We start from the raw sequence: 27,707 nt of genomic DNA on the forward strand, positions 1-27,707 counted from the left end.
AGGCGCCATCCTTTCAACAGGCAAGATCCCACACGGAAATGTTATCTTTCTTTTGATTTGGAACTAAGAGTTCCTTAGTTCCAAATACAAGGGTAGTTTTCTTGGGAACCATAATAGTATCCTTATCAATGAAGATTTTTCTGACAGAAGTCAGTAAATCAAAGATTTTCGATTCTTGCCTAGCGCTTCAGTCCTCTCCTCGACCATCAGTGGCTCAGTGCATGGAGGTAATCAGTCTGATGGTAGCGGCAATGGACATCATCCCGTTCGCTCGTTTCCGCCTCAGACCTCTGCAGTTAGTGGAACGGAGATTATGCGGATCTGTCTCCACAATTACAGCTGGAACAGGAGACAAGGGATCATCTCTCCCACGGAACCTGCTTTTGCAGACCCTCTTAAGTGATTGTGACAACAGACGCCAGCCTTCTGGGATGGGGAGCAGTCTGGGGCTCTCTGAAGGCTCAGGGAACATGGACTTGGTCGGAGTCTGTTTTACCCATAAACATTCTGGAGCTGACTTCAACTGGGCGTCGATCCAAGATGGCCACTGACTCTTGAACCTCTGTTCAGTTTGGAGCTAAAAGTGGTTATATATATCGCCATCCATTCTCCCTTGGCAATATATGTTCCCGGGAACTGTGCTGGATCAAGATATACGCCCTCTTGGCCGCAGAGAAGCAAGAAAATAAGCCGCTTGGCACTGTGGCGGGAGTATTGCCGCCACGTTTTATACAGCTCTACTACAACATATTATAAGCCAACGTTTACCTCTGTTCCCGCACAATGGAGCTACCTGTTGCTAAACAATATTACATTAACTCCCAAATCCTGGCTGAACTAAAGGCTACATTCCTGCCTAAACTAGAGCGGCTCTTGTATTCTTGCTTGGACCTATGCGCAATAGTGCAAGCAAAGGGACAATCTTGCCAACAACAGAAGCGTCTCTTAAATGCTGCCACACAGAGTACAGCAAGCAGCTCCTCAAACCCACAAACGGGCGACAGCCTCATGACCTTGGGGTGGAGAGAAACGCCTATGATTATGGTGACCGAGGCAGTTACCCCCAGCAAGACCCCATCGCACTCCGTTATGGAACCGATTATAGAAACAGAGAATAGCTTGCCGATATCCCTGATCCAACCGATGACTATCACACCACCAGACCTCGATTTTGAAGTCGGCTACAACGCGCACCACTTTTCAATGAATATGCCGTTGACTATTCACACCCACTACTTGTCTGCCACTGCACAGGTAAACTAGCAGGACCATCAGGCATACAGATTCAAAATCAAGATTACACGTGTAACCAGCAAATTTACAACGGACAGGTTTGTCAACATGAACATGGCACACGCAGAAAGGAAACAGCAAGATGCAGGTGTGTGGGGCTCCTGTGGCTGGCTTCCCCCAAAAATACGCTATGTTCCTCTGAGGTATGGTTATCTGCATCTAGTCCGTGCTGGAATCGGCTGATTTACTTATTTGGCCCTATCCACCTGTTGGGTTATGGCTCTTCCATGTGTGCCCTTTTTTTACTAGCAGGTGTGAACAATTGCTAATGGAACGAGACACCAATTTCTTTGTGCAACATCATCTCCAATTAAACCGGCTAATTTAACTGCAATGGATTTCTAGTGCAATTCACTCTGGTAAAAGGCGGAGATGCCCCATAATAACTGATTGATGTTCAGCCTGTATGGCCATTGTACTGTACTGTATTGTTATTGTTTTGCATTGGCTCCCAACCTTGACCCTGTTGGCCGCTTGTTAAGTTTTATTTTGTTATAATATCAATTCTACCCATGATATAACGGTAACAGCTTTTTGCAAATGACAAATGTGCTTGGTGTGGGTGTCCACAGTCACTCCCATGTCAGCTTCTTCCACCTACTACATAAATGAATAGTAGCTGTATACTTTCTCTAAGCCTCAACTGACGTAGGAGATTGTTAATGGAAATATCATAAGTAACTCCCACTACCTGGTTGTGGGGGGGGGGGTACTTTACACCTGTCTGTTTGCCTCTTACTAACCTATACTCCCTGTCCTATATCTTTTCTACAACTGGATACCTCCTTTTTGTGCTGTCACCCAATGTCTACTCTAATCCTACATATTATTGTTGACACATCAGAGAAACAGATGTTTTCCTCCCTATGATAGCAGTTTGCAATAAGTTTCCATTCCTGACTCCTCTGTTGGGATGTTCATTGCAAAGTGTCCATAAGAGTCCTTCTACTGCAGTCTAGCTACTGTAAATACATATACACTCTTAACATATAGACTCTTCCAACATTGGGAGTCTGTGACCTATACAGAGTATATTCACATATCACTTACAGACCTCCCCCACCCTACGATAGAAACTGTGTACCCGTATTACCTGGACTGCAACGTTTACTTTCTTTCATGTATTAAATACTTTATTATTTTTATTATGTGTGCTTTGTTTTGTTGTAAAATTGGAAAATGAGGGAAATGTTTTAATCAATAGGGGAACCCATGGCACTTGTATTTCAAAGGGACTTTAGATAAATGCAGAATATACACCTATTCTCAGATGTCATCTATTAGCGAGGGTTTCCCCCTCCACTTTCCCCTTACTTATATGAATAGTAGAGCCTTTCTCTGTAGCAGGATAATTACATACATTTTTCATAATGTATTAGTATAGGAATACTCTTCTTGATACGACTTGACATATGCACCTTTTCAAAAATTGTAATGTATGTATACTCTGAAGAGTTCCTCTTCTCATTGTTTTGTCTTTAATGCATTTTCCTCAATAAAAAGAATTAAAAAAATAAAAAACATTCTGGAGCTGAGAGCAATCTTCAATGCTCTCCTGGCCTGGCCTCAGTTAGCCTCGGCCCGTTTCATCAGGTTCCAGTCGGACAACATAACTTCAGCGGCTTACATCAACCATCCATAAGGGAGGAACGCGGAGTTCCTTGGCCATGACAGAGGTAGCCAAGATAATTCAGTGGGTGGAGACTCACAATTGCTTCCTGTCGGCGATTCACATCCCAGGAGTGGACAACTGGGAGGCGGACTTTCTGAGCATGCAGACCTTTCACCTTGGGGAGTGGGAACTCCATTCAGAAGTATTTTCCAGTCTGATTCTCAGATGGGGTCAGCCAGAATTGAATCCCATGGCATCGCGGCAGAATGCCAAGCTTCCGAGGTACGGGTCGAGGTCAAGGGACCCTCAGGCTGTACTGATAGACGCCCTGGCGGTACCTTGGAATTTCAGTCTCGCATACCTGTTTCCTCCGTTCGCTCTTCTACCTTGGGTCATTGCTCGAATCAAGCAGGAAACGGCGTTAGTGATCCTCATTGCACCAGCGTGGCCTCGCAGGATTTGGTATGCAGACCTGGTGGACATGTCATCTCTTCCACCTTGGAGACTCCCGTTGAGGACGGATCTTCTACTTCAGGGTCCCTTCCTTCACCCAAATCTAGTTTCTCTGAAGCTGACTGCTTGGAGTTTGAACGCTTAATTCTGTCCAAGCGGAATCGGTCATTGAGACCATGATTCAGGCTCGTAAAGCTGTGAGTAGAAAGATTTACCACAAGATATGGCGTAAATATCTATATTGGTGTGAATCCAAGGGTTACTCTTGGAGTAGAGTTAGGATTCCTAGAATTCTGTCCCTTTTCCAAGAAGGTTTGGTGAAGGGTTTATTGGCAAGTTCCCTTAAGGAAATATCATCTTTGTCTATTTTGTTGCATAAACATCTGGCGGACGTCCCAGATGTACAATCGTTTTGTCAGGCCTTGGTCAGGATCAGGTCTGTGTTCAAGCCAGTTACTCCTCCCTGGAGTCTTAATTTAGTGCTTAAGGTTCTTCAAGGGGCTCCGTTTGAGCCTATGCATTCCTTAGATATTAAGTTGTTATCTTGGAAAGTTTTGTTCCTTGTTGCTATCTCATCTGCTCGTAGAGTGTCAGAACTCTCGGCATTACAGTATGAATCTACTTACCTTATTTTTCATTCGGATAAGGTAGTTTTGCGTACTAAGTTAGGTAAAGTAGTTTCAGATTGGAACATTAATCAGGAGATTGTTGTTCCTTCCTTGCATCCTAATCCTTCTTCTCAGAAGGAACGGCTTATGCACAATCTGGACGTGGTGTGTGCACTAAAATTCTATTTGCAGGCAACTAAGGATTATCGTCCGTTTTCTGCTCTGTTTGTGGTATTCTCTTGTATACGTAAGGGGCAGAAAGCTATGGCTACTTCTCTTTCTTTGTGGCTGAAGAGTATCATTAGGTTTGCTTATGAAACTGCTGGACAGCAGCCTCCTGAGAGAGTTACGGCTCATTCTACGAGGGCTGTTTCCTCTTCCTGGGCATTCAAAAATGAAGCTTCTGTGGAACAGATTTGCAAGGCTGCAACTTGGTCCTCTCTTCACACTTTTTCAAAATGTTATAAATTTGACACTTTTGCCTCGGCTGAGGCCTCTTTTGGGAGAAACGTTCTTCAAGCAGTGGTGCCTTCCGTTAAGGTTCCCTGTCTTGTCCCTCCCTTATCATCTGTGTACTCTAGCTTGGGTATTAATTCCCAGTAGTAATTAGATGATTCATGGACTCGTGTAATTAGAAAGAAAACAAAATTTATGCTTACCTGATAAATTTATTTCTTGACATGATGAGTCCACGGCCCGCCCCGTTATTTTTGGACAGGGTTTGTTGGTATGTTCAGGCACCTCTGCACCTTGTTACTTGCTTTACAGCTTTGCTGTGGTGCTCTTTGCCGCCTCCTGCTGGACAGGAGTGATATTCCCAATAGTAATTAAATTATCCGTGGACTCATCGTTTCAAGAAAGAAATTTATCAGGTAAGCATAACATTTTTTTTTTTTTTTTTTTTTTTTTTCATGGTGACGAGAGTCTAAAATCTGTTTTGTATGGTATGTCCATTCCTACCAGGAGGAGGCAAAGTTTCCCAAACCTCAAAAGCCTATAAATACCAATCTCACCTCACACATACCTTAGTTTTACGAATAGCCAAGTGGTGATATGTTTTAAGGCATAAAAAAAAAAAAAAAAAAAGATCCGGAAAAAAGGTGTGCTATTAAACAAAAAAAAATACAACCCCAAATAGGTGGGGCCTCATGGACGCTCGCCACCATTAAATAAATACATTTATCAGTTGTTCTTATATAAATTATGTTTTCTTTCATATAGCTGGCGAGAGTCCACGAGCTGTTACGTATGGGATATTAATACCCAAGATGTGAAAGTCCATGAGTAACAATAAAGGAAGGGATAAAAAATAAAAACCGCTTTTTTAGCTGAGAAATGTAAATAAAAAATAAGGTCTTTTATGGCAAATTATAGGTACAATTATGATGTGGCATAAATAAGATGTGGCAACCGATCTAGTAGAATGAGCTATAATTCTCTGAGGCGGAGACTGACCTGCCTCCAAATAAGCTTTGTGGATCAAAAGGTTCAACCAAAAGGCTTAAGAAAAAGCAGAGGCCTTCTAGCCTTTCTTAGGACAAGAAAACCAAACAAACAGACTGGAAGTCTGTTTGAAATCCTTAGAGCATTGAAATATTATGTTGATGCTACTAACATCCAAAGAAAGAAAAGCTTTTTCAGTAGCATTTTTTTTTTATTAGGACACAAGGAGGGAACAATAATTTCCCTATTAATGTTGTGGGAATAAACAACTTAAGGTAAAAATTGAAAAGTAGTTTGCAAAACAGCTTTATCCTGATGGAAAATCAGATAAGGAGACTCACAAGGGAGAGCAGACAATTTAGAAACTCTTCTAGCAGAAGAGATAGCCAAAATAAATAACACTTTCCAAGAAAGTAGTTTAATGTCCAATGTATGCATAAGCTCAAAAGGAGGAGCCTGTAAGACTTTTAGTACTAGGTTAAAACTCCAAGGAGGAAAAATAGGCCTATTAACAGGTTTAATCCGGATTAAAGCCTGAACAAAACAATGAATATCAGAAAGATAAGCAATTTTCTTTTGAAATATTATAGAAAGGGCAGAGATTTGTCCTTTCAAGGTACTGGCAGATAAACCCTTATCTAAGCCATCCTGAAGAAACGGAAGAATCCTAGGAATTCTAAAAGAATGCCAGGAATAATCATGTGTAGAATACCATAAAATATACATTTTCCAAACTTTGGGATCTTTCTAGAAACAGGCTTGCGGGCCTGAATTGTAGTAATAATCACAGAGTCAGAGGATTCTCTGTTTGAGAGCAAAGCGTTCAATTTCCATGCCTTTTTAAGTTTAGACATTTTGGATCTGGATGGAAGAAGGAACCTTGAGACAGAAGGTCTAGCCTTAGAGGAGAAGAGTCCACTGCCGGCAACTGGACATTCGGAATAGATCCGCATACCAAATCCTGTGAGGCCACACTGGGGCTATTAAGATTACAAATGTTACATTTTGATTTTGGAAATTACGCTGGAAAGCATGACTAGAGGAGGGAAGATATAAGCAGGTTGTTAAAACCAGGGAACTGCTAGAGCAACACCTCCATCTGAGGATCCCTGGACTTTGCAAGGTACCTGGGAAGTTTCTTGTTCAAACGAGAGGCCGTCAGATCTATTTCTGGCTCCAAAGTTGTACAATCTAATTGGATACAACTAGGTGGAGAGGCCACTCTCTTGGATGTAGGGACTGATGACTGACGATAATCTGCCTCCCAGTTGTCTACCCCTGGGTTGTGAATCGCAGAGGATGAAGCAGGAATTGGTTTCTGCCCAAGAAAGAATTTGAGATACTTCTATCATGGCTAGGGAATTTTGAGTTCCCCCTTGATGGTTGACATAAGCCACTGACGTGATAATGTCTGTCTGGAAACAGATATAAGCCTGCTCCTTCATAAGAGGTCAAGCCCGTAGGGCCATGAAAATAGCTTGGAGTTCCAAGATATTGATTGGTAACCTCGCCTCTAGAGGATTCCAAACTCCTTGTGCTGCTAGAGACCCCCATTTAGCTCCCCAACCTGTAAGACTAGGTAGGATGAGCAAAAGGAAGCCCCTGAAGAGTAGAGTGGTGGTTTAACCACCAAGTCAGATAAAGTTGTGTATTGGGATCTAAGAATATCAGTTGTGATATTTGAGTATAATCCTTGCACCATTGGCGCAGTATTCAAAGTTGAAGAGGTCTCATATGAAAAGGAGCAAAAGGGATCGCGTCCGATGCTGTAATCATGAGGCCTAGTACTTCCATACACATAGCCACTGAAGGGAATGATAAAGACTGAAGGTTTAGACAAACTAAAACCAATTTTATAAGTCTCTCTCTTTTCTGTTAGGTTCAGTGTCCATGACTCTTTGCCTATCTGGAAACCCAAAAAGGTGACCTTTTTTGAGGAATAAAAGAACTTTTTGGTAAATTGATCCTCCAACCATGTCTTGGAAAGAAACAACAGTTGACTTGTGTGAGATTCTGCTAAATGAAAAGATTGAGCTAGTACCAATATATTGTCCAAATAAGGAAACTCTGCAATACCCTGCACTCTGATTACAGATAAAAGGGCACTGAGAACCTTTGTACAAATTCTTGGAGCTGTTGCTAGGCCAAACGGAAGAGCAACAGATAATAATGGTAATGCTTTTCCAGAAAAGAGACGCTCAGAAATTGATAATGTTCTGGATGGATTGGGATGTGAAGGTAAGCATCCTGTAATTCTATTGTGGACATAAAGTGACCTTGCTGAACAAAAGGCAGAGTAGTATTTATAGTTTCCATCTTGAAAGTTTGAATTCTCACAAATTTGTTTAGAGTTTTCAGATCCAGATTTGGTCTGAAAGGATTTTCCTTTTACGGAACAATGAAGCGATCTGGATAAATCTCATCACTTGTTACTGTAAAGGAACTGGGACAATCGCTCCCATATTTTCCAGGTCTGAAACACATTTCAGAAATGCCTGGGCTTTTATCGGATGCCTTGGAATATGGATGAGAAAGTTTTAGTCTGCCCCCTACCAGAAAACTGGTTTGGGGGCCGCACCTTCATGCGGTTTTAGGGACTGGATTAGATTTCTTAAAGGGACAGTCAACACCAGTGTTCCCTCTAAGGCCAGTTTTGTGTGTGGCCCAGCATTGAAACAGTTAATTAGGTAACCACACCCTGCAATTAGCAAACACTGCACAATGCAGATGGCAAGGTATGGTTCTCTTGTTAACTGTTTCACTGCTGGGCTGCACACAAAACTGTCCTTAGAGGGAGCACTGGTCAACACCAGAATTTTTGTTGTTTAAAAAGAAAGATAATCCCTTTATTACCAATTCTCCAGTTTTGCATAACCAACACTGTTATAGAAATGCACGTTTTACCTCTGTGATTACCTTGTATCTATGCCTCTGCAAACTGCCCCCTTATTTCAGTTCTTTTGACAGTCCTGTATTTTAGTCAATCAGTGCTCACTCCAGGGTAACTTTACGTGCATGAGCTCAATGTTATCTATATGAAACACATGAACTAATGCCCTCTAGTGGTCAAAATTCAGTCAGATTAGAGGCAGTCTTCAAGGTCTAAGAAATTAGCATATGAACCTCCTACGTTTAGCTTTCAACTAAGAATACCAAGAGAACAAAGCAAAATTGGTGATAAAAGTAAATTGGAAAGTTGTTTTAAATTACATTTCTTATTTAAATCACGAACTTTTTTGTTTTGTTTTTTGGACTTGACTGTCCCTTTAAATTGTTTGGATTTATTCCAATTTGAAGAAGGTCTCCAGGTTAAGCTAGGGGCTTTAGGGGAGGGGTAGTTTTTTGTTCTCTGTTCTGATGAAAGGAACAAAAACAGTTGGGAGCCTTAAATTTCCCATTTGAATTTTTGTCTTGAGGAAGGAACACTCCCTTACCTCCAGTAATAGTGGAAATAATAGAATCCAATTGTGATCCAAATAGATTATTTCCTTGAAAAGAAAGATATAGTAATCTGGTTTTAGATACTATATCAGTATTCCATGATTTAAGCCAAAAAGCCCTTCTGGTAAGAATAGCTAAGGACATAGCTTTAATGGTTTTCATGATGTCAAATACTGCATCCCAAATAAAATTATTTGCATGTTATAGTAAATGCAGAATTTTGGAACATTCAGGGTCAGAAGATAACTGCCACGCAAGACTAGATAACTAAAAAGTAGAGGCAGCCGCAACGTCAGCAATAGGTATGGCTGGTCTAAGAAAATAGCCAGTATGTAAATATGCACACTTCTTAGATAAGATTCAAGTTTTCTATCTAAAAGGGTCTTTAAAAGAAGTACTGTCTGCCAATGGAATAGTAGTAGTATGTTTAGCTTAAGTGGAAATGGCCCCATCAACTTTGTAAAGGATATAATCTTTTAAACCTTGAAGGATTAAAAGAGGTACTTGGTTTAGATCATTATTTAGCAATCATATCAGAGACTGCATAAGGAACAGGGAAAATTTCAGCGAGATTAAAGGGACACTGTACCCAAAAAATTTATTTCGTGATTCAGATTGAGCATGAAATTTTAAGCAACTTTCTAATTTACTCCTATTATCAAATTTTCTTCATTCTCTTGGTATCTTTATTTGAAATGCAAGAATGTAAGTTTAGATGCCGGCCCATTTTTGGTGAACAACCTGGGTTGTCCTTGCTGATTGGTGGATAAATTCATCCACCAATAAAAAAGTGCTGTCCAGAGTACTGAAACCAAAAAAAAGCTTAGATGCCTTCTTTTCAAATAATGATAACATGAGAACGAAGAAAATTTGATAATAGGAGTAAATTAGAAAGTTGCTTAAAATTGCATGCTTTATCTGAATTAGAAAAGAAAAAATTTGTGTACAGTGTCCCTTTAAGAACACTGAATTTAAATGATTACAGGGTTTATTATCAGAAGGTTTAACTTCTTCAGTCCCTAAATTGATTAAAATTCCTTTTAAAAGAGAAGAAATAGGCTCAATTCTAAATAAAAAAAGACGACTTATCAGGTTCTGTGTCTAGGAGGTATCAGAGGAATCCTCATCATATGAATCAATACTGCCGTATTTTGCTGGTCAGTACAAATATTACTAGTAGAAGGTAAAATAGGACCTGACCTTTTATGTTTATTTGCAGGCGGTAGTGCAGTCAGGGCCCTCTCAATGGCTATAGCCAGGGCTGGCTCAAGACATTGTGCTGCCTGGGTCCGAGCACAAAATGACGCCCCCTCCCCACCTAGGGTTGCCACCTTTCTTGGAAGAAAATATGCTAATTAACATACATTTGCATAAATAATTAAACAGCATAACTCAAAAACTAAAGCTGATAGGACTGATTTTAAATGCTCATTTGTTTATAACTAGTATTCATCACACAATGCCACTCCTCTGCATACCTCCCAAATTTGCAAAGAGCCAAAGAGGGACACTTTTCTGGCTTTCTTAGTGGGACAGACCTCTGAATTTGGGACTGTCAGGACAATTGGGAGGTACACTATCACCTCTAATTTAACTGTCTTTCTTGCTGCTCCAATTTCTCAGCCAGTACATTCCAGTATTTATTTTTTTGTTTAAATTTCATTTCTCCAACATAGGTGTGTCCGGTCCACGGCGTCATCCTTACTTGTGGGATATTCTCTTCCCCAACAGGAAATGGCAAAGAGCCCAGCAAAGCTGGTCACATGATCCCTCCTAGGCTCCGCCTACCCCAGTCATTCTCTTTGCCGTTGTACAGGCAACATCTCCACGGAGATGGCTTAGAGTTTTTTAGTGTTTAACTGTAGTTTTTATTATTCAATCAAGAGTTTGTTATTTTAAAATAGTGCTGGTATGTACTATTTACTCAGAAACAGAAAAGAGATGAAGATTTCTGTTTGTATGAGGAAAATGATTTTAGCAACCGTCACTAAAATCCATGGCTGTTCCACACAGGACTGTTGAGAGCAATTAACTTCAGTTGGGGGAACAGTGAGCAGTCTCTTGCTGCTTGAGGTATGACACATTCTAACAAGACGATGTAATGCTGGAAGCTGTCATTTTCCCTCTGGGATCCGGTAAGCCATGTTTATTACGATTGTAAATAAGGGCTTCAAAAAGGGCTTATTAAGACTGTAGACTTTTTTTGGGCTAAATCGATTGATTATTAACACATATTTAGCCTTGAGGAATCATTTTATCTGGGTATTTTGATATAATAATATCGGCAGGCACTGTTTTAGACACCTTATTCTTTAGGGGCTTTCCCAAAGCATAGGCAGAGCCTCATTTTCGCGCCGGTGTTGCGCACTTGTTTTTGAGAGGCATGGCATGCAGTCGCATGTGAGAGGAGCTCTGATACTTAGAAAAGACTTTCTGAAGGCGTCATTTGGTATCGTATTCCCCTTGGGGCTTGGTTGGGTCTCAGCAAAGCAGATACCAGGGACTGTAAAGGGGTTAAAGTTCAAAACGGCTCCGGTTCCGTTATTTTAAGGGTTAAAGCTTCCAAATTTGGTGTGCAATACTTTTAAGGCTTTAAGACACTGTGGTGAAAATTTGGTAAATTTTGAACAATTCCTTCATGTTTTTTCGCATTTGCAGTAATAAAGTGTGTTCAGTTTAAAATTTAAAGTGACAGTAACGGTTTTATTTTAAAACGTTTTTTGTACTTGTTATCAAGTTTATGCCTGTTTAACATGTCTGAACTACCAGATAGACTGTGTTCTGAATGTGGGGAAGCCAGAATTCCTATTCATTTAAATAAATGTGATTTATGTGACAATGACAATGATGCCCAAGATGATTCCTCAAGTGAGGGGAGTAAGCATGGTACTGCATCATTCCCTCCTTCGTCTACACGAGTCTTGCCCACTCAGGAGGCCCCTAGTACATCTAGCGCGCCAATACTCCTTACTATGCAACAATTAACGGCTGTAATGGATAATTCTGTCAAAAACATTTTAGCCAAAATGAACACTTATCAGCGTAAGCGCGACTGCTCTGTTTTAGATACTGAAGAGCATGACGACGCTGATATTAATATTTCTGAAGGGCCCCTAACTCAGTCTGATGGGGCCAGGGAGGTTTTGTCTGAGGGAGAAATTACTGATTCAGGGAACATTTCTCAACAAGCTGAACCTGATGTGATTGCATTTAAATTTAAGTTGGAACATCTCCGCATTCTGCTTAAGGAGGTATTATCCACTCTGGATGATTGTGACAAGTTGGTCATCCCAGAGAAACTATGTAAAATGGACAAGTTCCTAGAGGTGCCGGGGCTCCCAGAAGCTTTTCCTATACCCAAGCGGGTGGCGGACATTGTTAATAAAGAATGGGAAAGGCCTGGTATTCCTTTCGTCCCTCCCCCCATATTTAAAAAATTGTTTCCTATGGTCGACCCCAGAAAGGACTTATGGCAGACAGTCCCCAAGGTCGAGGGAGCGGTTTCCACTTTAAACAAACGCACCACTATACCCATAGAGGATAGTTGTGCTTTCAAAGATCCTATGGATAAAAAATTAGAAGGTTTGCTTAAAAAGATGTTTGTTCAGCAGGGTTACCTTCTACAACCAATTTCATGCATTGTCCCTGTCGCTACAGCCGCATGTTTCTGGTTCGATGAGCTGATAAAGGCGGTCGACAGTGATTCTCCTCCTTATGAGGAGATTATGGACAGAATCAATGCTCTCAAATTGGCTAATTCTTTCACCCTAGACGCCACTTTGCAATTGGCTAGGTTAGCGGCTAAGAATTCTGGGTTTGCTATTGTGGCGCGCAGAGCGCTTTGGTTGAAATCTTGGTCGGCTGATGCGTCTTCCAAGAACAAGCTACTTAACATTCCTTTCAAGGGGAAAACGCTGTTTGGCCCTGACTTGAAAGAGATTATCTCGGATATCACTGGGGGTAAGGGCCACGCCCTTCCTCAGGATCGGCCTTTCAAGGCAAAAAATAAACCTAATTTTCGTCCCTTTCGTAGAAACGGACCAGCCCAAAGTGCTACGTCCTCTAAGCAAGAGGGTAATACTTCTCAAGCCAAGCCAGCTTGGAGACCAATGCAAGGCTGGAACAAGGGAAAGCAGGCCAAGAAACCTGCCACTGCTACCAAGACAGCATGAAATGTTGGCCCCCGATCCGGGACCGGATCTGGTGGGGGGCAGACTCTCTCTCTTCGCTCAGGCTTGGGCAAGAGATGTTCTGGATCCTTGGGCGCTTGAAATGGTCTCCCAAGGTTATCTTCTGGAATTCAAGGGACTTCCCCCAAGGGGGAGGTTCCACAGGTCTCAGTTGTCTTCAGACCACATAAAAAGACAGGCATTCTTACATTGTGTAGAAGACCTGTTAAAAATGGGAGTGATTCATCCCGTTCCATTAAGAGAACAAGGGATGGGGTTCTACTCCAATCTGTTTATAGTTCCCAAAAAAGAGGGAACGTTCAGACCAATCTTAGATCTCAAGATCTTAAACAAGTTTCTCAAGGTTCCATCGTTCAAGATGGAAACCATTCGAACTATTCTTCCTTCCATCCAGGAAGGTCAATTCATGACCACGGTGGATTTAAAGGATGCGTATCTACATATTCCTATCCACAAGGAACATCATCGGTTCCTGAGGTTCGCATTCCTGGACAAACATTACCAGTTCGTGGCGCTTCCCTTCGGATTAGCCACTGCTCCAAGGATTTTCACAAAGGTACTAGGGTCCCTTCTAGCTGTGCTAAGACCAAGGGGCATTGCTGTAGTACCTTACTTGGACGACATTCTGATTCAAGCGTCGTCCCTTCCTCAAGCAAAGGCTCACACGGACATTGTCCTGGCCTTTCTCAGATCTCACGGATGGAAAGTGAACGTGGAAAAGAGTTCTCTATCTCCGTCAACAAGGGTTCCCTTCTTGGGAACAATAATAGACTCCTTAGAAATGAGGATTTTTCGGACAGAGGCCAGAAAAACAAAACTTCTAGACTCTTGTCGGATACTCCATTCCGTTCCTCTTCCTTCCATAGCTCAGTGCATGGAAGTGATCGGGTTGATGGTAGCGGCAATGGACATAGTTCCTTTTGCACGCATTCATCTAAGACCATTACAACTGTGCATGCTCAGTCAGTGGAATGGGGACTATACAGACTTGTCTCCGAAGATACAAGTAAATCAGAGGACCAGAGACTCACTCCGTTGGTGGCTGTCCCTGGACAACCTGTCACGAGGGATGACATTCCGCAGACCAGAGTGGGTCATTGTCACGACCGACGCCAGTCTGATGGGCTGGGGCGCGGTCTGGGGATCCCTGAAAGCTCAGGGTCTTTGGTCTCGGGAAGAATCTCTTCTACCGATAAATATTCTGGAACTGAGAGCGATATTCAATGCTCTCAAGGCTTGGCCTCAGCTAGCGAGGGCCAAGTTCATACGGTTTCAATCAGACAACATGACAACTGTTGCGTACATCAACCATCAGGGGGGAACAAGGAGTTCCCTGGCGATGGAAGAAGTGACCAAAATCATTCTATGGGCGGAGTCTCACTCCTGCCACCTGTCTGCTATCCACATCCCAGGAGTGGAAAATTGGGAAGCGGATTTTCTGAGTCGTCAGACATTGCATCCGGGGGAGTGGGAACTCCATCCGGAAATCTTTGCCCAAGTCACTCAGCTGTGGGGCATTCCAGACATGGATCTGATGGCCTCTCGTCAGAACTTCAAAGTTCCTTGCTACGGGTCCAGATCCAGGGATCCCAAGGCGGCTCTAGTGGATGCACTAGTAGCACCTTGGACCTTCAAACTAGCTTATGTGTTCCCGCCGTTTCCTCTCATCCCCAGGCTGGTAGCCAGGATCAATCAGGAGAGGGCGTCGGTGATCTTGATAGCTCCTGCGTGGCCACGCAGGACTTGGTACGCAGATCTGGTGAATATGTCATCGGCTCCTCCTTGGAAGCTACCTTTGAGACGAGACCTTCTTGTTCAGGGTCCGTTCGAACATCCGAATCTGGTTTCACTCCAGCTGACTGCTTGGAGATTGAACGCTTGATCTTATCGAAGCGAGGATTCTCAGATTCTGTTATCGATACTCTTGTTCAGGCCAGAAAGCCTGTAACTAGAAAGATTTACCACAAAATTTGGAAAAAATATATCTGTTGGTGTGAATCTAAAGGATTCCCTTGGGACAAGGTTAAGATTCCTAGGATTCTATCCTTCCTTCAAGAAGGATTGGAAAAAGGATTATCTGCAAGTTCCCTGAAGGGACAGATTTCTGCCTTGTCTGTGTTACTTCACAAAAAGCTGGCCGCTGTGCCAGATGTTCAAGCCTTTGTTCAGGCTCTGGTTAGAATTAAGCCTGTTTACAAACCTTTGACTCCTCCTTGGAGTCTCAATTTAGTTCTTTCAGTTCTTCAGGGGGTTCCGTTTGAACCCTTGCATTCCGTTGATATTAAGTTATTATCTTGGAAAGTTTTGTTTTTAGTTGCAATTTCTTCTGCTAGAAGAGTTTCAGAATTATCTGCTCTGCAGTGTTCTCCTCCTTATCTGGTGTTCCATGCAGATAAGGTGGTTTTACGTACTAAACCTGGTTTTCTTCCAAAAGTTGTTTCTAACAAAAACATTAACCAGGAGATTATCGTACCTTCTCTGTGTCCGAAACCAGTTTCAAAGAAGGAACGTTTGTTGCACAATTTGGATGTTGTTCGCGCTCTAAAATTCTATTTAGATGCTACAAAGGATTTTAGACAAACATCTTCCTTGTTTGTTGTTTATTCCGGTAAAAGGAGAGGTCAAAAAGCAACTTCTACCTCTCTCTCTTTTTGGATTAAAAGCATCATCAGATTGGCTTACGAGACTGCCGGACGGCAGCCTCCCGAAAGAATCACAGCTCATTCCACTAGGGCTGTGGCTTCCACATGGGCCTTCAAGAAGAGGCTTCTGTTGATCAGATATGTAGGGCAGCGACTTGGTCTTCACTGCACACTTTTACCAAATTTTACAAGTTTGATACTTTTGCTTCTTCTGAGGCTATTTTTGGGAGAAAGGTTTTGCAAGCCGTGGTGCCTTCCATTTAGGTGACCTGATTTGCTCCCTCCCTTCATCCGTGTCCTAAAGCTTTGGTATTGGTTCCCACAAGTAAGGATGACGCCGTGGACCGGACACACCTATGTTGGAGAAAACAGAATTTATGTTTACCTGATAAATTACTTTCTCCAACGGTGTGTCCGGTCCACGGCCCGCCCTGGTTTTTTTAATCAGGTCTGATAATTTATTTTCTTTAACTACAGTCACCACGGTACCATATGGTTTCTCCTATGCAAATATTCCTCCTTAACGTCGGTCGAATGACTGGGGTAGGCGGAGCCTAGGAGGGATCATGTGACCAGCTTTGCTGGGCTCTTTGCCATTTCCTGTTGGGGAAGAGAATATCCCACAAGTAAGGATGACGCCGTGGACCGGACACACCGTTGGAGAAAGTAATTTATCAGGTAAACATAAATTCTGTTTTTAGTTAGGACTACCAATAATAGCTGAATTATTTTATGTAGTGTTGTGAAGCATGATATAAGTGCATGTATGAAGTAGATTTTATTTTACAATCATACACATTACCTCTCGGGCACAATACATAGTCTCACACACACAGGCAACTGATACAAAGACACAATCACTGCCACACGGAGAACAGATCAGTGCAGTGAGATACAGATCTTTTACAACCATACACATTACCTCTCGGGCACAATACATAGTCTCACACACACAGGCAACTGATACAAAGACACTATCACTGCCACACGGAGAACAGATCAGTGCAGTGAGACACAGATCTTTTACAACCATACACATTACCTCTCGGGCACAATACATAGTCTCACACACACAGGCAACTGATACAAAGACACTATCACTGCCACACGGAGAACAGATCAGTGCAGTGAGACACAGATCTTTTACAACCATACACATTACCTCTCGGGCACAATACATAGTCTCACACACACAGGCAACTGATACAAAGACACAATCACTGCCACACGGAGAACAGATCAGTGCAGTGAGACACAGATCTTTTACAACCATACACATTACCTCTCGGGCACAATACATAGTCTCACACACACAGGCAACTGATACAAAGACACTATCACTGCCACACGGAGAACAGATCAGTGCAGTGAGATACAGATCTTTTACAACCATACACATTACCTCTCGGGCACAATTACATAGCCTCACACACACAGGCAACTGATACAAAGAGACTATCACTGCCACACGGAGAACAGATCAGTGCAGTGAGATACAGATCTTTTACAACCATACACATTACCTCTCGGGCACAATACATAGTCTCACAGACACAGGCAACTGATACAAAGACACTATCACTGCCACACGGAGAACAGATCAGTGCAGTGAGACACAGATCTTTTACAACCATACACATTACCTTTCGGGCACAATACATAGTCTCACACACACACAGGCAACTGATACAAAGACACAATCACTGCCACACGGAGAACAGATTAGTGCAGTGAGACACAGATCTTTTACAACCATACACATTACCTCTCAGGCACAATACATAGTCTCACACACACAGACAACTGATACAAAGACACTATCACTGCCACACGGAGAACAGATCAGTGCAGTGAGATACAGATCTTTTACAACCATACACATTACCTCTCGGGCACAATACATAGTCTCACACACACAGGCAACTGATACAAAGACACTATCACTGCCACACGGAGAACAGATTAGTGCAGTGAGACACAGATCTTTTACAACCATACACATTACCTCTCGGACACAATACATAGTCTCACACACACAGGCAACTGATACAAAGAGACTATCACTGCCACACGGAGAACAGATCAGTGCAGTGAGACACAGATCTTTTACAACCATACACATTACCTCTCAGGCACAATACATAGTCTCACACACACAGGCAACTGATACAAAGACACAATCACTGCCACACGGAGAACAGATCAGTGCAGTGAGACACAGATCTTTTACAACCATACACATTACCTCTCGGGCACAATACATAGTCTCACACACACAGGCAACTGATACAAAGACACTATCACTGCCACACGGAGAACAGATCAGTGCAGTGAGACACAGATCTTTTACAACCATACACATTACCTCTCGGGCACAATACATAGTCTCACACACACAGGCAACTGATACAAAGACACTATCACTGCCACACGGAGAACAGATTAGTGCAGTGAGACACAGATCTTTTACAACCATACACATTACCTCTCGGGCACAATACATAGTCTCACACACACAGGCAACTGATACAAAGACACTATCACTGCCACACGGAGAACAGATTAGTGCAGTGAGACACAGATCTTTTACAACCATACACATTACCTCTCGGGCACAATACATAGTCTCACACACACAGACAACTGATACAAAGAGACTATCACTGCCACACGGAGAACAGATCAGTGCAGTGAGATACAGATCTTTTACAACCATACACATTACCTCTCGGGCACAATACATAGTCTCACACACACAGGCAACTGATACAAAGACACTATCACTGCCACACGGAGAACAGATTAGTGCAGTGAGACACAGATCTTTTACAACCATACACATTACCTCTCGGGCACAATACATAGTCTCACACACACAGGCAACTGATACAAAGACACTATCACTGCCACACGGAGAACAGATTAGTGCAGTGAGACACAGATCTTAGTTGAAGCTAAAACAGGAGCTGATCAGCTGTGTGAGCTGCACTGGTTAGAGGTGTAAATAGCGAAAACAGGCAGCATAGGAAAACAGAGCTGAACCAGCCCTGCAAAATGCATGCATGTAAATATTGTCGCTTCTTATGACGTGCATGAACTGTGTGCAGCTAAATGTAGCCACTAATCTCAGCAAGCGCTACCCAGGGTCTGAACTAAAAATGGGTTGGCTCCTAAGCTTACATACATTCCTCCTTTTTCAAATAAAGCTAGTAAGAGAACAAAGACAAATTGATCATAGGAGTAAATTAAAAGTTGTTTAAAATTGCATGCCCTATCTGAATCATGAAATAAACAATTTTGCTTTAGTATCCCTTTCATTTTATGTTATGTGCACACTACTAACTGCCCTTCTTTACTGTGCAGGCAGTGTGATGCCAATCACTTACTATACCACATGTGGAAATATTGAAGTTGAGAAAACTTTTGTGCTCCTTTATTAATATCTTGTCCTGTTCCTTTAGCACAATGATTGTTTGTGGCTACATATATGCTTGGTTTTAACCCTGTTAGTGCCAGTGGATATTTTAGCACACTGCTGATCTCTCTGGCTGCCAATGGGTTAAACAGTTTGAGCCACTGAGTAAGTTGGAGCCTTTTGGTGAGCTTTGCCCTCATTAAAATTAGAGAGACTAGAAAACTTTTTGCAGTGTCTCTTGTAGAGACCAAATCTTTAATAAAATAAACTCTCTGCTACCTTGCATGTATGTAAGTATATTAAATTATTTTTTGATAGCATACATGATCCAGTTATTTCATAAAAAACCTACATTATATATAATATGCTATCAATTTTCATTTTAATTGATAAAAAATAAATGAAAATTACTTAAACAACTAATATATTATCTCTATTGTTGGGGGAAAAAAGCAAGACAAAACAAAAAAATAGTCTAAGAAATGGTATCATTTCATATACAAAATACATACCAGTTTTTCTCTATTAATAGTGGGTTCATGTAGATTGATAAAAACAGAAAGTGATAATAACAAAAAGTGTACAACATATGTTTTTTATTTTGAAGAAGAAATTTTTTTTTTTAATATTTTGCTCTTCCCCTCACAATTCTTCCTTCCACTTTAGAGTTAGTTTTTATAAACAATTAAAATAAAAACTTCCTATAAACATTATTAGCACTGAAGCAGAATATATGCTTAGTAGTATGACAATAAAACATAAATATTCCTTATATGTGGAGGGAAACCTCCTGTAATTTACTTAATATATACTTGGTGCTCTAAATAGCTCTTTCCAGTTAAGAACAAAATTGCAATACAATTTTTCTCTCACACATCCTCCCCATCTGAGCTCTCAGATTTGCTTACCTTGTAAATCAGCAAACTTCTCAACAGCCCTGTTAGTGTGAAGGAGTAGAAGGGAGGAGCTAACCTTTACCCTTCTGATAGCAGGCACTGTAAAGTTAGTTTGTACTAGTGATCAGAGAGCAGAAATAATAATTACTTTTTGCATGTATGCTGGTTGCAGGGCTGCTCATCTCTGTGCTGCTTGCTATCTCAATATACTCCTTTACAAAGTGCAGTACAGAGATGAGCAGCCCTGCAACCTGCATGCATACATACAAATGTTGCTGCCATACCTATTCTAGCTGTGTGCAGCTGCTTGTGTGTGATGGTGGATGGTAAGTACTGTTGAGGCATAGGCTAAGCAGATGAGTCCCTTACTCCACCGGTATATATTAGAAGCTGTCTGCTTGTACTGATTGCTCACTGCGGTGCACACTTTTTTGATGTCTATATGGTGCAAACTACTTTTTTTTTTTTTTTTTTTTTAATAAACTCTTTGCCGCCACCTAGAGGTTTACCCATAGGAATTGCGCATCCAGGCTTTCTAAAATAAAACAAAAATGCCGGTTTGCTTGGAGGATTCGTGACAGACTCACTGCCAAGTGCCGCTTGGACCCATGGTTATGCCGGCCCTGGCTATAGCAATAAATAATTTCATTACTGGTGGTACGCCCTCTGCATCCATCTGATATTGAGAAACAGTAGGTGCATTAGTACACATAGAAACATTATTAGATTGATCCGTTTTAGACAAAAAAAAAATCTAAACATGAGCTACATAAATGAGCTGAAGAAGCTACTTTGGTTGTTTTACAATAAGCACACTTGGCTTTGGTAGAAAGGTGTTCAGCTTTTGAGGAAAGGGCAACATTTGCCTATAAAAAAAGTTTGCATGTAAAAAGTCTTATCATGAGAGTAAAGAGTGATTGAAATAAGAGTTAAAAGATGGTATATCGTTTAACATTAAACTTAAAACAAAATTTGCAATGGGGCGGGTCTTTTATCACAGAAGAAATGGCATAAAAACCTGTGGGGGGATGCACATTAAATGGAGCAAATTAATGACGCAACATCTTTTTCTTAAATGGAGGCGTAGTAGCGTGCATGCTCACACACGAAAATTTAAAAGGTATGCCTTGTGAACTGAAGGCTATGTCCTGCTAAAAAGAGGGAGCCTCTATAATCTAAAATAATTGCACCCTTATATCGCACAATAAGCATACTTATGGCCAGAATATGTCCCATAGACCTCTTATATTTGAAATATATCAAAGTGTATATAGGGGTGTGACGACCAGGGTTAACCAACCCTGCACCAGTTACTTTTTTTTTAGCACAGAAAGGGTTAACAGACCCTTACCACCTTACTCATTCTTGCCATTTCAGGCAAGCCTGTGACTTTGTTCGGTGGGTGCAAGGGTTAACAAACAATCTCTTGTAGCTTGATGCTACTTGGAACGCATAACTATTTACTAAGAGGTGGAAACCTTACCTCACAGCAAATAGTGTTTTGCCATGGGCTGCCTGAGCAGCTCAGTGCGGCGATTACTTCCAACAAATTTTATACTTCATGACTGAAAATCCCTTCTTTTTTTTTTCCAATTGTAATTCCTAGCGTTTCTAAAATGCTAGAATTTACAATCACTTTAAGATTTATTATATGGGAAATCTTAAGGAAAACCCAGACTAACAAACTAAATCCCAGAATACAATTTATCTTTTAGTAATGTGGTTCAAATATTAGACAACTGCAAAAACTTAATAAATTAATATTTATTATCCAAAAAATGAGGCACAGTGCATACCTAATAAAAAGATGATAAATAGAATTATACACAAGCAAACAGTTTTTAAAATAAAAAAGAGAAATAACAGAACCTAATACTGTACTAGCTTAGATGTCTGCATCAGCGAGATTGACAAAAGATGGTCACTCACTCCAATGTAGAATGAACATCAAATTCCTTGATCAAACCTCCTTCCAGGGGGGCCAGGGAAATATCCACCGCTCTCTTTTCTGACATGTCATAAAGCTCTGTCTTTGACTGAAATTATATCTATCTATTATCTAGTTCATATACTCAGATAGGCAATCCCTTTGTGATGTCAGGAGTATTTTGATAACAAACACCATATATTTTGCATTCTTTATGGTTCTGAGGCATTATGCCTTCTAAAAGTATATTTATTTGAAAGGCTGGTGGTCCTGTCAATGACCTCAGGTTAGTGCCTGGATAGAGGCTCTGTGCTGAAAGGTTGGGGCAATAAACCAACCATAGGCGATTAAGTTCTATCTTGTGGATCTTACAAACTATTTATGAGGACTCTTTCTTATCTAAGGGAAAACACAGGAACACATTTCTTCTGAGAAAACGAATGTTTTCAGCTCACATGCTAAAAAAAGTAACCCTTTAACAGCTAAATCATGAGTTTTTCATGACAAGGGAAATAGTGCCTGTCCCAAGGCTCTTATATAGAAATATACATAGGAAGAACTTTTAACAAAAAAGTGCCCAATCCATAGCTGAGAGTGTCTTCAGAAAAAGAAATGTTTAATATACTTACCTTCAGACACTCATCCACTTATAGCAGACAGCTAAACCAGTACTGAAACATATCAGTAGAGGTAATGGAATAGGAGTAAAATGTTGATCTTTAAAGGGAGGCAGATGATGAATCCCTGCGACCGAATTTACAGATTGTCCATGAAAGGATTTTCTGTGAGGCAAAAACATGGTGACATGAGGCAGTACTCCCTTTACTTCCCTCTGACAATCACTGTAATCTGAAGGGAACTGGGCTTCAAAATGCTCTGATGCGTCTTTCACTGAAGAAATAAAGCACATCATAATGCTTCAACCACCACCTAAGAAGGCAAGGTTTAAAACTGAGGTATGAGTGAGCAGTATTTATAGGCTTTTGAGGTTTGGGAAACTTTTTGCCTCCTCCTAGTAGGAATGTATATCCATTATATAACAGCTCGTGGACTCTCGTCACCTATATGAAAGACATTTTAATTTTTACTTGACTGTCCCTTTTTACATTTGGTCTGTCTCCAACACTCAAGGGTAAAAGTCTTTACTATGATCCAACTTAACAATTGGTTACAGATAGCAATAGTAAAGTTTTCCAGTTGATTCTTGTGGCAAACATGAAGCACGTGATTATTATCTGATATGGAATGGTAAGATGGGTACTGTCACTGGCAAGTATACTAAATTCACATAGACTGTGCATATTCATTTTAGGGTAGCTCAGTTATGATTCACTACATCAAGTTCATTTTTATTCTATGTGAGGATGTAGAAGAGTGGAACTTTACAGTTGGTAACATGAAAATATAACGCTGTAAGACCACCCAAGTCCAACTATAGCAATCCTCAGAAGCCACTAACAAGCTAGATTTTCAGGATTACCTTAGACAAGACCAATGACTGAGCATGAAATATCACCTGATCACTGGAGTTAGAAAACATTTCCTTTGACAGATTGTTTCCTCTTTAATGAACAAAACCTATTTTTGTTGTGATATTGATATTTTTTTAATATTTACCTCCAGGAAAAACTCGGATGAAGCAGATCTTGTCCCAGCAAAGGAAGCAAATGTGAAGTGTCCTCAGGTTGTGATATCCTTCTATGAGGAACGGCTGACGTGGCATTCATACCCCTCAGAAGATGATGAGAAGAAAGATGAAAAGAACTAAATGCAGTTTGTACCATCCTCATGGTGGGTGACATTTCCAAGCCGGCACTTCCACTACACAGTAGGGAGGGAGGCACATGCAGGATTCATTGTCTGCCCTGCAGCCTGCGTCTGTACATCATACGTAGCTGTTTTTTAGGAGTGTCGGTGAGCAGAATGCAGGAGACACTGCACCCTACAAGCTTTCCTCCTTCCCAATAGTGTTACAGACTTTCTACATTTTTACCAAGTAGCATGTAATGTTTGGCTATTAGTTATGTCTGTTGAAAGCTTTGAGGTCATAGGGGGAGGGAAGGGTTGAGAATTTTATTTTTTAACCTTGCAACAAAAAAAGGGGGGGGAGAGATTATAAACCCTACTACTCTACAGGGATCTTACAGACTATATACCTGTCAACCTAGACTCGGGTCCAGAAGAATAATGGATGGAGTGGCTATACATTGTATGCACATACAAGGATGATGGACAGCTATGTATATGGGAAGGGTTCCATAGATTTTAAATGTGTGTTTGGGGGAGGAAGGCGCAAAGGGGATTTATTACATAAATGACAAAAAAGGTTATGGGTTTCTGTATCACTGGACACAGGAACTCGGTACTACTTAGATTTTATAACCCATCTCATTTAAGATCCCTTTGTAATTGTTTTTAAAATAAATTTTAAAAAATCAAGGTTTTGGTCCTCACACTAGAACCACTGTAAAAACTGTCTGATTTTGTATATTTTTTTTTAAAGCATGTGCTCTGGGTTTATGTGAAAAATCTGTTTAATGTCCAAGTAAAATTTAGGAAGCATTTTGTCAGTATGTTGTCCTATTAAAACTTTTAGATTTATAATTAATTGAATGTGTGTTTTTATTCTTCTGTAAGAGAACTAAATGTGAATGTGTTCAAGCAGATCTACTGTCTACAGTGTTTGCGGACTCTCTGCTAACTCTGTGTCTTAACTTTAATGGATGTATTCAGCTCTCATCAACTTATATAGGCGAAGAATTTTAAAACAAACGACACTCAAACCAAATAGCGTGACGTATAAGATGGGAGCATTTTATCTATCCTTCCACTTTTCTAAAAATTAATTTGGCATACATAGGATTCAAAAATCAATATTTCAGTACTTGAATTTTGTATTAAAGTTATGGTAAATCCTATTGTTTGTGAAACACTAGGATTTACCAGTGGAACAAATAAAGGGGACTTTCAGTCATGAAGTATAACTCTAGAAAAGAGAAGGAAATATTCAACAATTTACAAAAATACAATCCGATAACCATAAAACAAGCAGACGGTGGTGATGGTGGTGGTGGGGGGTGTTGTAATGGACACAGATAAATATTTATTGGAGGCAGAGAGACTGCTAGGTGACAAGAAGACATACAAAAAAATTGGGCTTGGACCCACGAAAAAGTTTCTAGAAAAAATAAGGATCCTAGATAAAGGAAAGGCAGAAGGGATACTTAAAGAAATACTGAACTCAATTTTTTTTATTTCGTGATTTGAAAAGCAAGAATGTAAGTTTAGATGCCGGCCCATTTTTGGTGAACAACCTGGGTTGATCTTACTGATTGGTGGATAAATTTACACATCAATAAACAAGTGCTGTCCATGATCTGAACCAAAAATTGTCTGTCTCCTTAGCTTAGATGCCTTCTGTGTCAAATAAAGATAGCAAGAGAACGAAGAAAAATTGATCATAGTAAATTAGAAAGTTGCTTAAAATTCCATGCTCTATCTGAATCACAAAAGAAAAAAATTGGGTTCAGTGTCCCTTTAACGAAAAAGAATACCAATTTTTAAGACCCCAATTTACCAGAATACCAATATTTTATTTTGTGCCCAAGATCCATAAGAATCTTAAAAAAAACCCAGGTAGGCCTATAGTCTCTGGGATAGGATCCATAACAGCAAACCTCTCTCAGTATGTAGATGGTTTCCTGCAGATATATGTGAGCCAGTTGTATTTGTATCTAAATGATTCCACTAGTGTGTTAAGGCTTATACAGGAAATTGAGTGGGAGGAAGGCTTAATACTTGCCACATGTGATGTTTCATCACTGTACACAACTATCAACCACAATCTAGGATTAGAGACAGGCCAGAACTTTATCAGTCATGACAGTGAATTACTTCCGGCACAAAGAACATATTTATTAGACAGTATAAGATTTATATTGGAGCACAACTATTTCTGTTTTAATGGCATATATTATCTGCAGATAGAGGGAACAGCAATGGGCACAAGATTCGCACCCAGCTACGCAAATTTGTTCATGGGAGATTGGGAACGAAGGTTTTTGGCGTTCTCAGAGCTGGATGCGACTCTTGTGCTGTTCAAAAGGTATATCGATGATATCCTTATAATATGGAGAGGTACTGAAGAATCTTTGGAGGAGTTTTTCTTACAAATGAATAATAGTGATAGAAGCCTTGGGGCATATTTATCAAGCTCTGTATGGAGCTTGATGCCCCGTGTTTCCTTAAGGCTCGCCGGAAACTGAAGTTATGAAGCAGAGGTCTAAAGACCGCTGCTCCATAACCTGTCCGTCTGCTCTGAGGCGGCGGACAGGAATCAACCCGATCGATATGATCGGGTTGATTGACACCCCCTGCTAACTGCTGATTGGCCGCAAATCTGCAGGAGGCGGTATTGCACCAGCAGTTCACAATAACTGCTGGTGCAATGATAAATGCCGAGAGCATATGCTGTCAGCATTTATCGATGTGCAGCGGACATGATCCGCTTTTTCAGATCATGTCCGCTTGCACCATAATAAATAGACCCCCTTAGCTTTACTTATGAATTTAGTAGGGAAAGAAGAACATTTTTAGATTTGGAAATCACAGTGACTGAAGACCATTTTAAGACTAGAACGCACTTCAAAAAGGTGGATTCTAATAACTACATACATACTAATAGCTGTCACTATAAAAAAATGGAAAAACATCCCAGTAGGCCAGTTTATTAGATAAGTGGATGAAGCGAGCGCCAAAATAGGCTGAGGTGAATAGATATGTATAAAATATCACAATTTTATTACAATACAGTATTACTATAAAACATAAATATAGCTATATATCATGGATCCATGAATGACATATTGGGCTACATAAACTTAAAATAGACCATATGTATAAAAACAGTTAATAAAAACAATAACAATAATATAAAAACAATAAAAGACGGGGGGCGGAGCTTGGCCGTTCAGAGAAATGACCGTGTAGTGCAATAGCTCCTAGGCCCTAAGTTTTCAAACCCAGCAGCCATACCTGACCTAAGCCTCAAATACAGCTCCACATCAGAGGTGACAGCCCGCTGAACCCGGCTCAACATTTCAACAGCCGCAAACCCCTCTTGTCTGCACCGGGCCCGCTCATAACATCGGGCGACGCCCGGACCTGGGGGAGAGGACGACACGTGCTCAGGCCTCAGCAGCACCAGGGTTGGGCTCAATCCAGCGAGACACAACGCGGCAAGCCATCGGCTGCCGGCACCCGCCAACGACCTTACACGCCAAAGCCCATCGCAGCCCTGCGGGTGTGACTCTTTCCTAGGGCGCGACTCACACACCGGGGTAGCGAGGTAAGAAGGCGCGCATCACAGGCCTTAGGCGGCAACGGACTCAACCACTTACAGCTCCGCCGCATAACCACCCACCACAGCACAGGGGAGTCCAGAGACTAAGCACCCCGCAAGACTACCGGAGCCCTCAGTGGGGAGGGAGCACACTCTCTGCACCCAGATAGACGCTGAAACAAGGGGTTTACCCATATTGCCTATAGCGGTCACTGTGCAATACACATACTGCGCACCTCCTGGGGGATTTATTTTTATTTCTACCGCTGCACATCACTAAGCTACCGGCTCACCTGCCCATAAAGCCACAGACACCAGAGATAGCATGCCTACACAGTTCCCTTAAGGCAGCAGTTACACTCAGGAGACCCTTGAGCTGCACTGTACAAAAGGCAGACCACAGGACTGTAGCCCCTTAAAGTGTGTAGGAGAAAAAGCCCAAACAC

The 27,707-nt window shown here is 41.2% G+C and overlaps 1 protein-coding gene across 1 annotated transcript in view; it reads left to right on the plus strand.

Moving 5' to 3' along the window:
- CBX1 (chromobox 1) overlaps window positions 1-24,524 on the plus strand; it is an 84,499-nt gene extending 59,975 nt beyond the window's left edge. The window contains exon 5 of the mRNA XM_053697398.1: window positions 23,544-24,524. Coding sequence (XP_053553373.1) covers window positions 23,544-23,688 — 145 coding nt within the window. The 3' untranslated portion in view covers window positions 23,689-24,524. The remainder of the gene's footprint in view (window positions 1-23,543) is intronic.
- The last annotated feature ends 3,183 nt before the right edge of the window (window positions 24,525-27,707 follow it).

This window comes from Bombina bombina, chromosome 1, assembly GCF_027579735.1.
Source record: "Bombina bombina isolate aBomBom1 chromosome 1, aBomBom1.pri, whole genome shotgun sequence".
Taxonomy (NCBI): domain Eukaryota; kingdom Metazoa; phylum Chordata; class Amphibia; order Anura; family Bombinatoridae; genus Bombina; species Bombina bombina.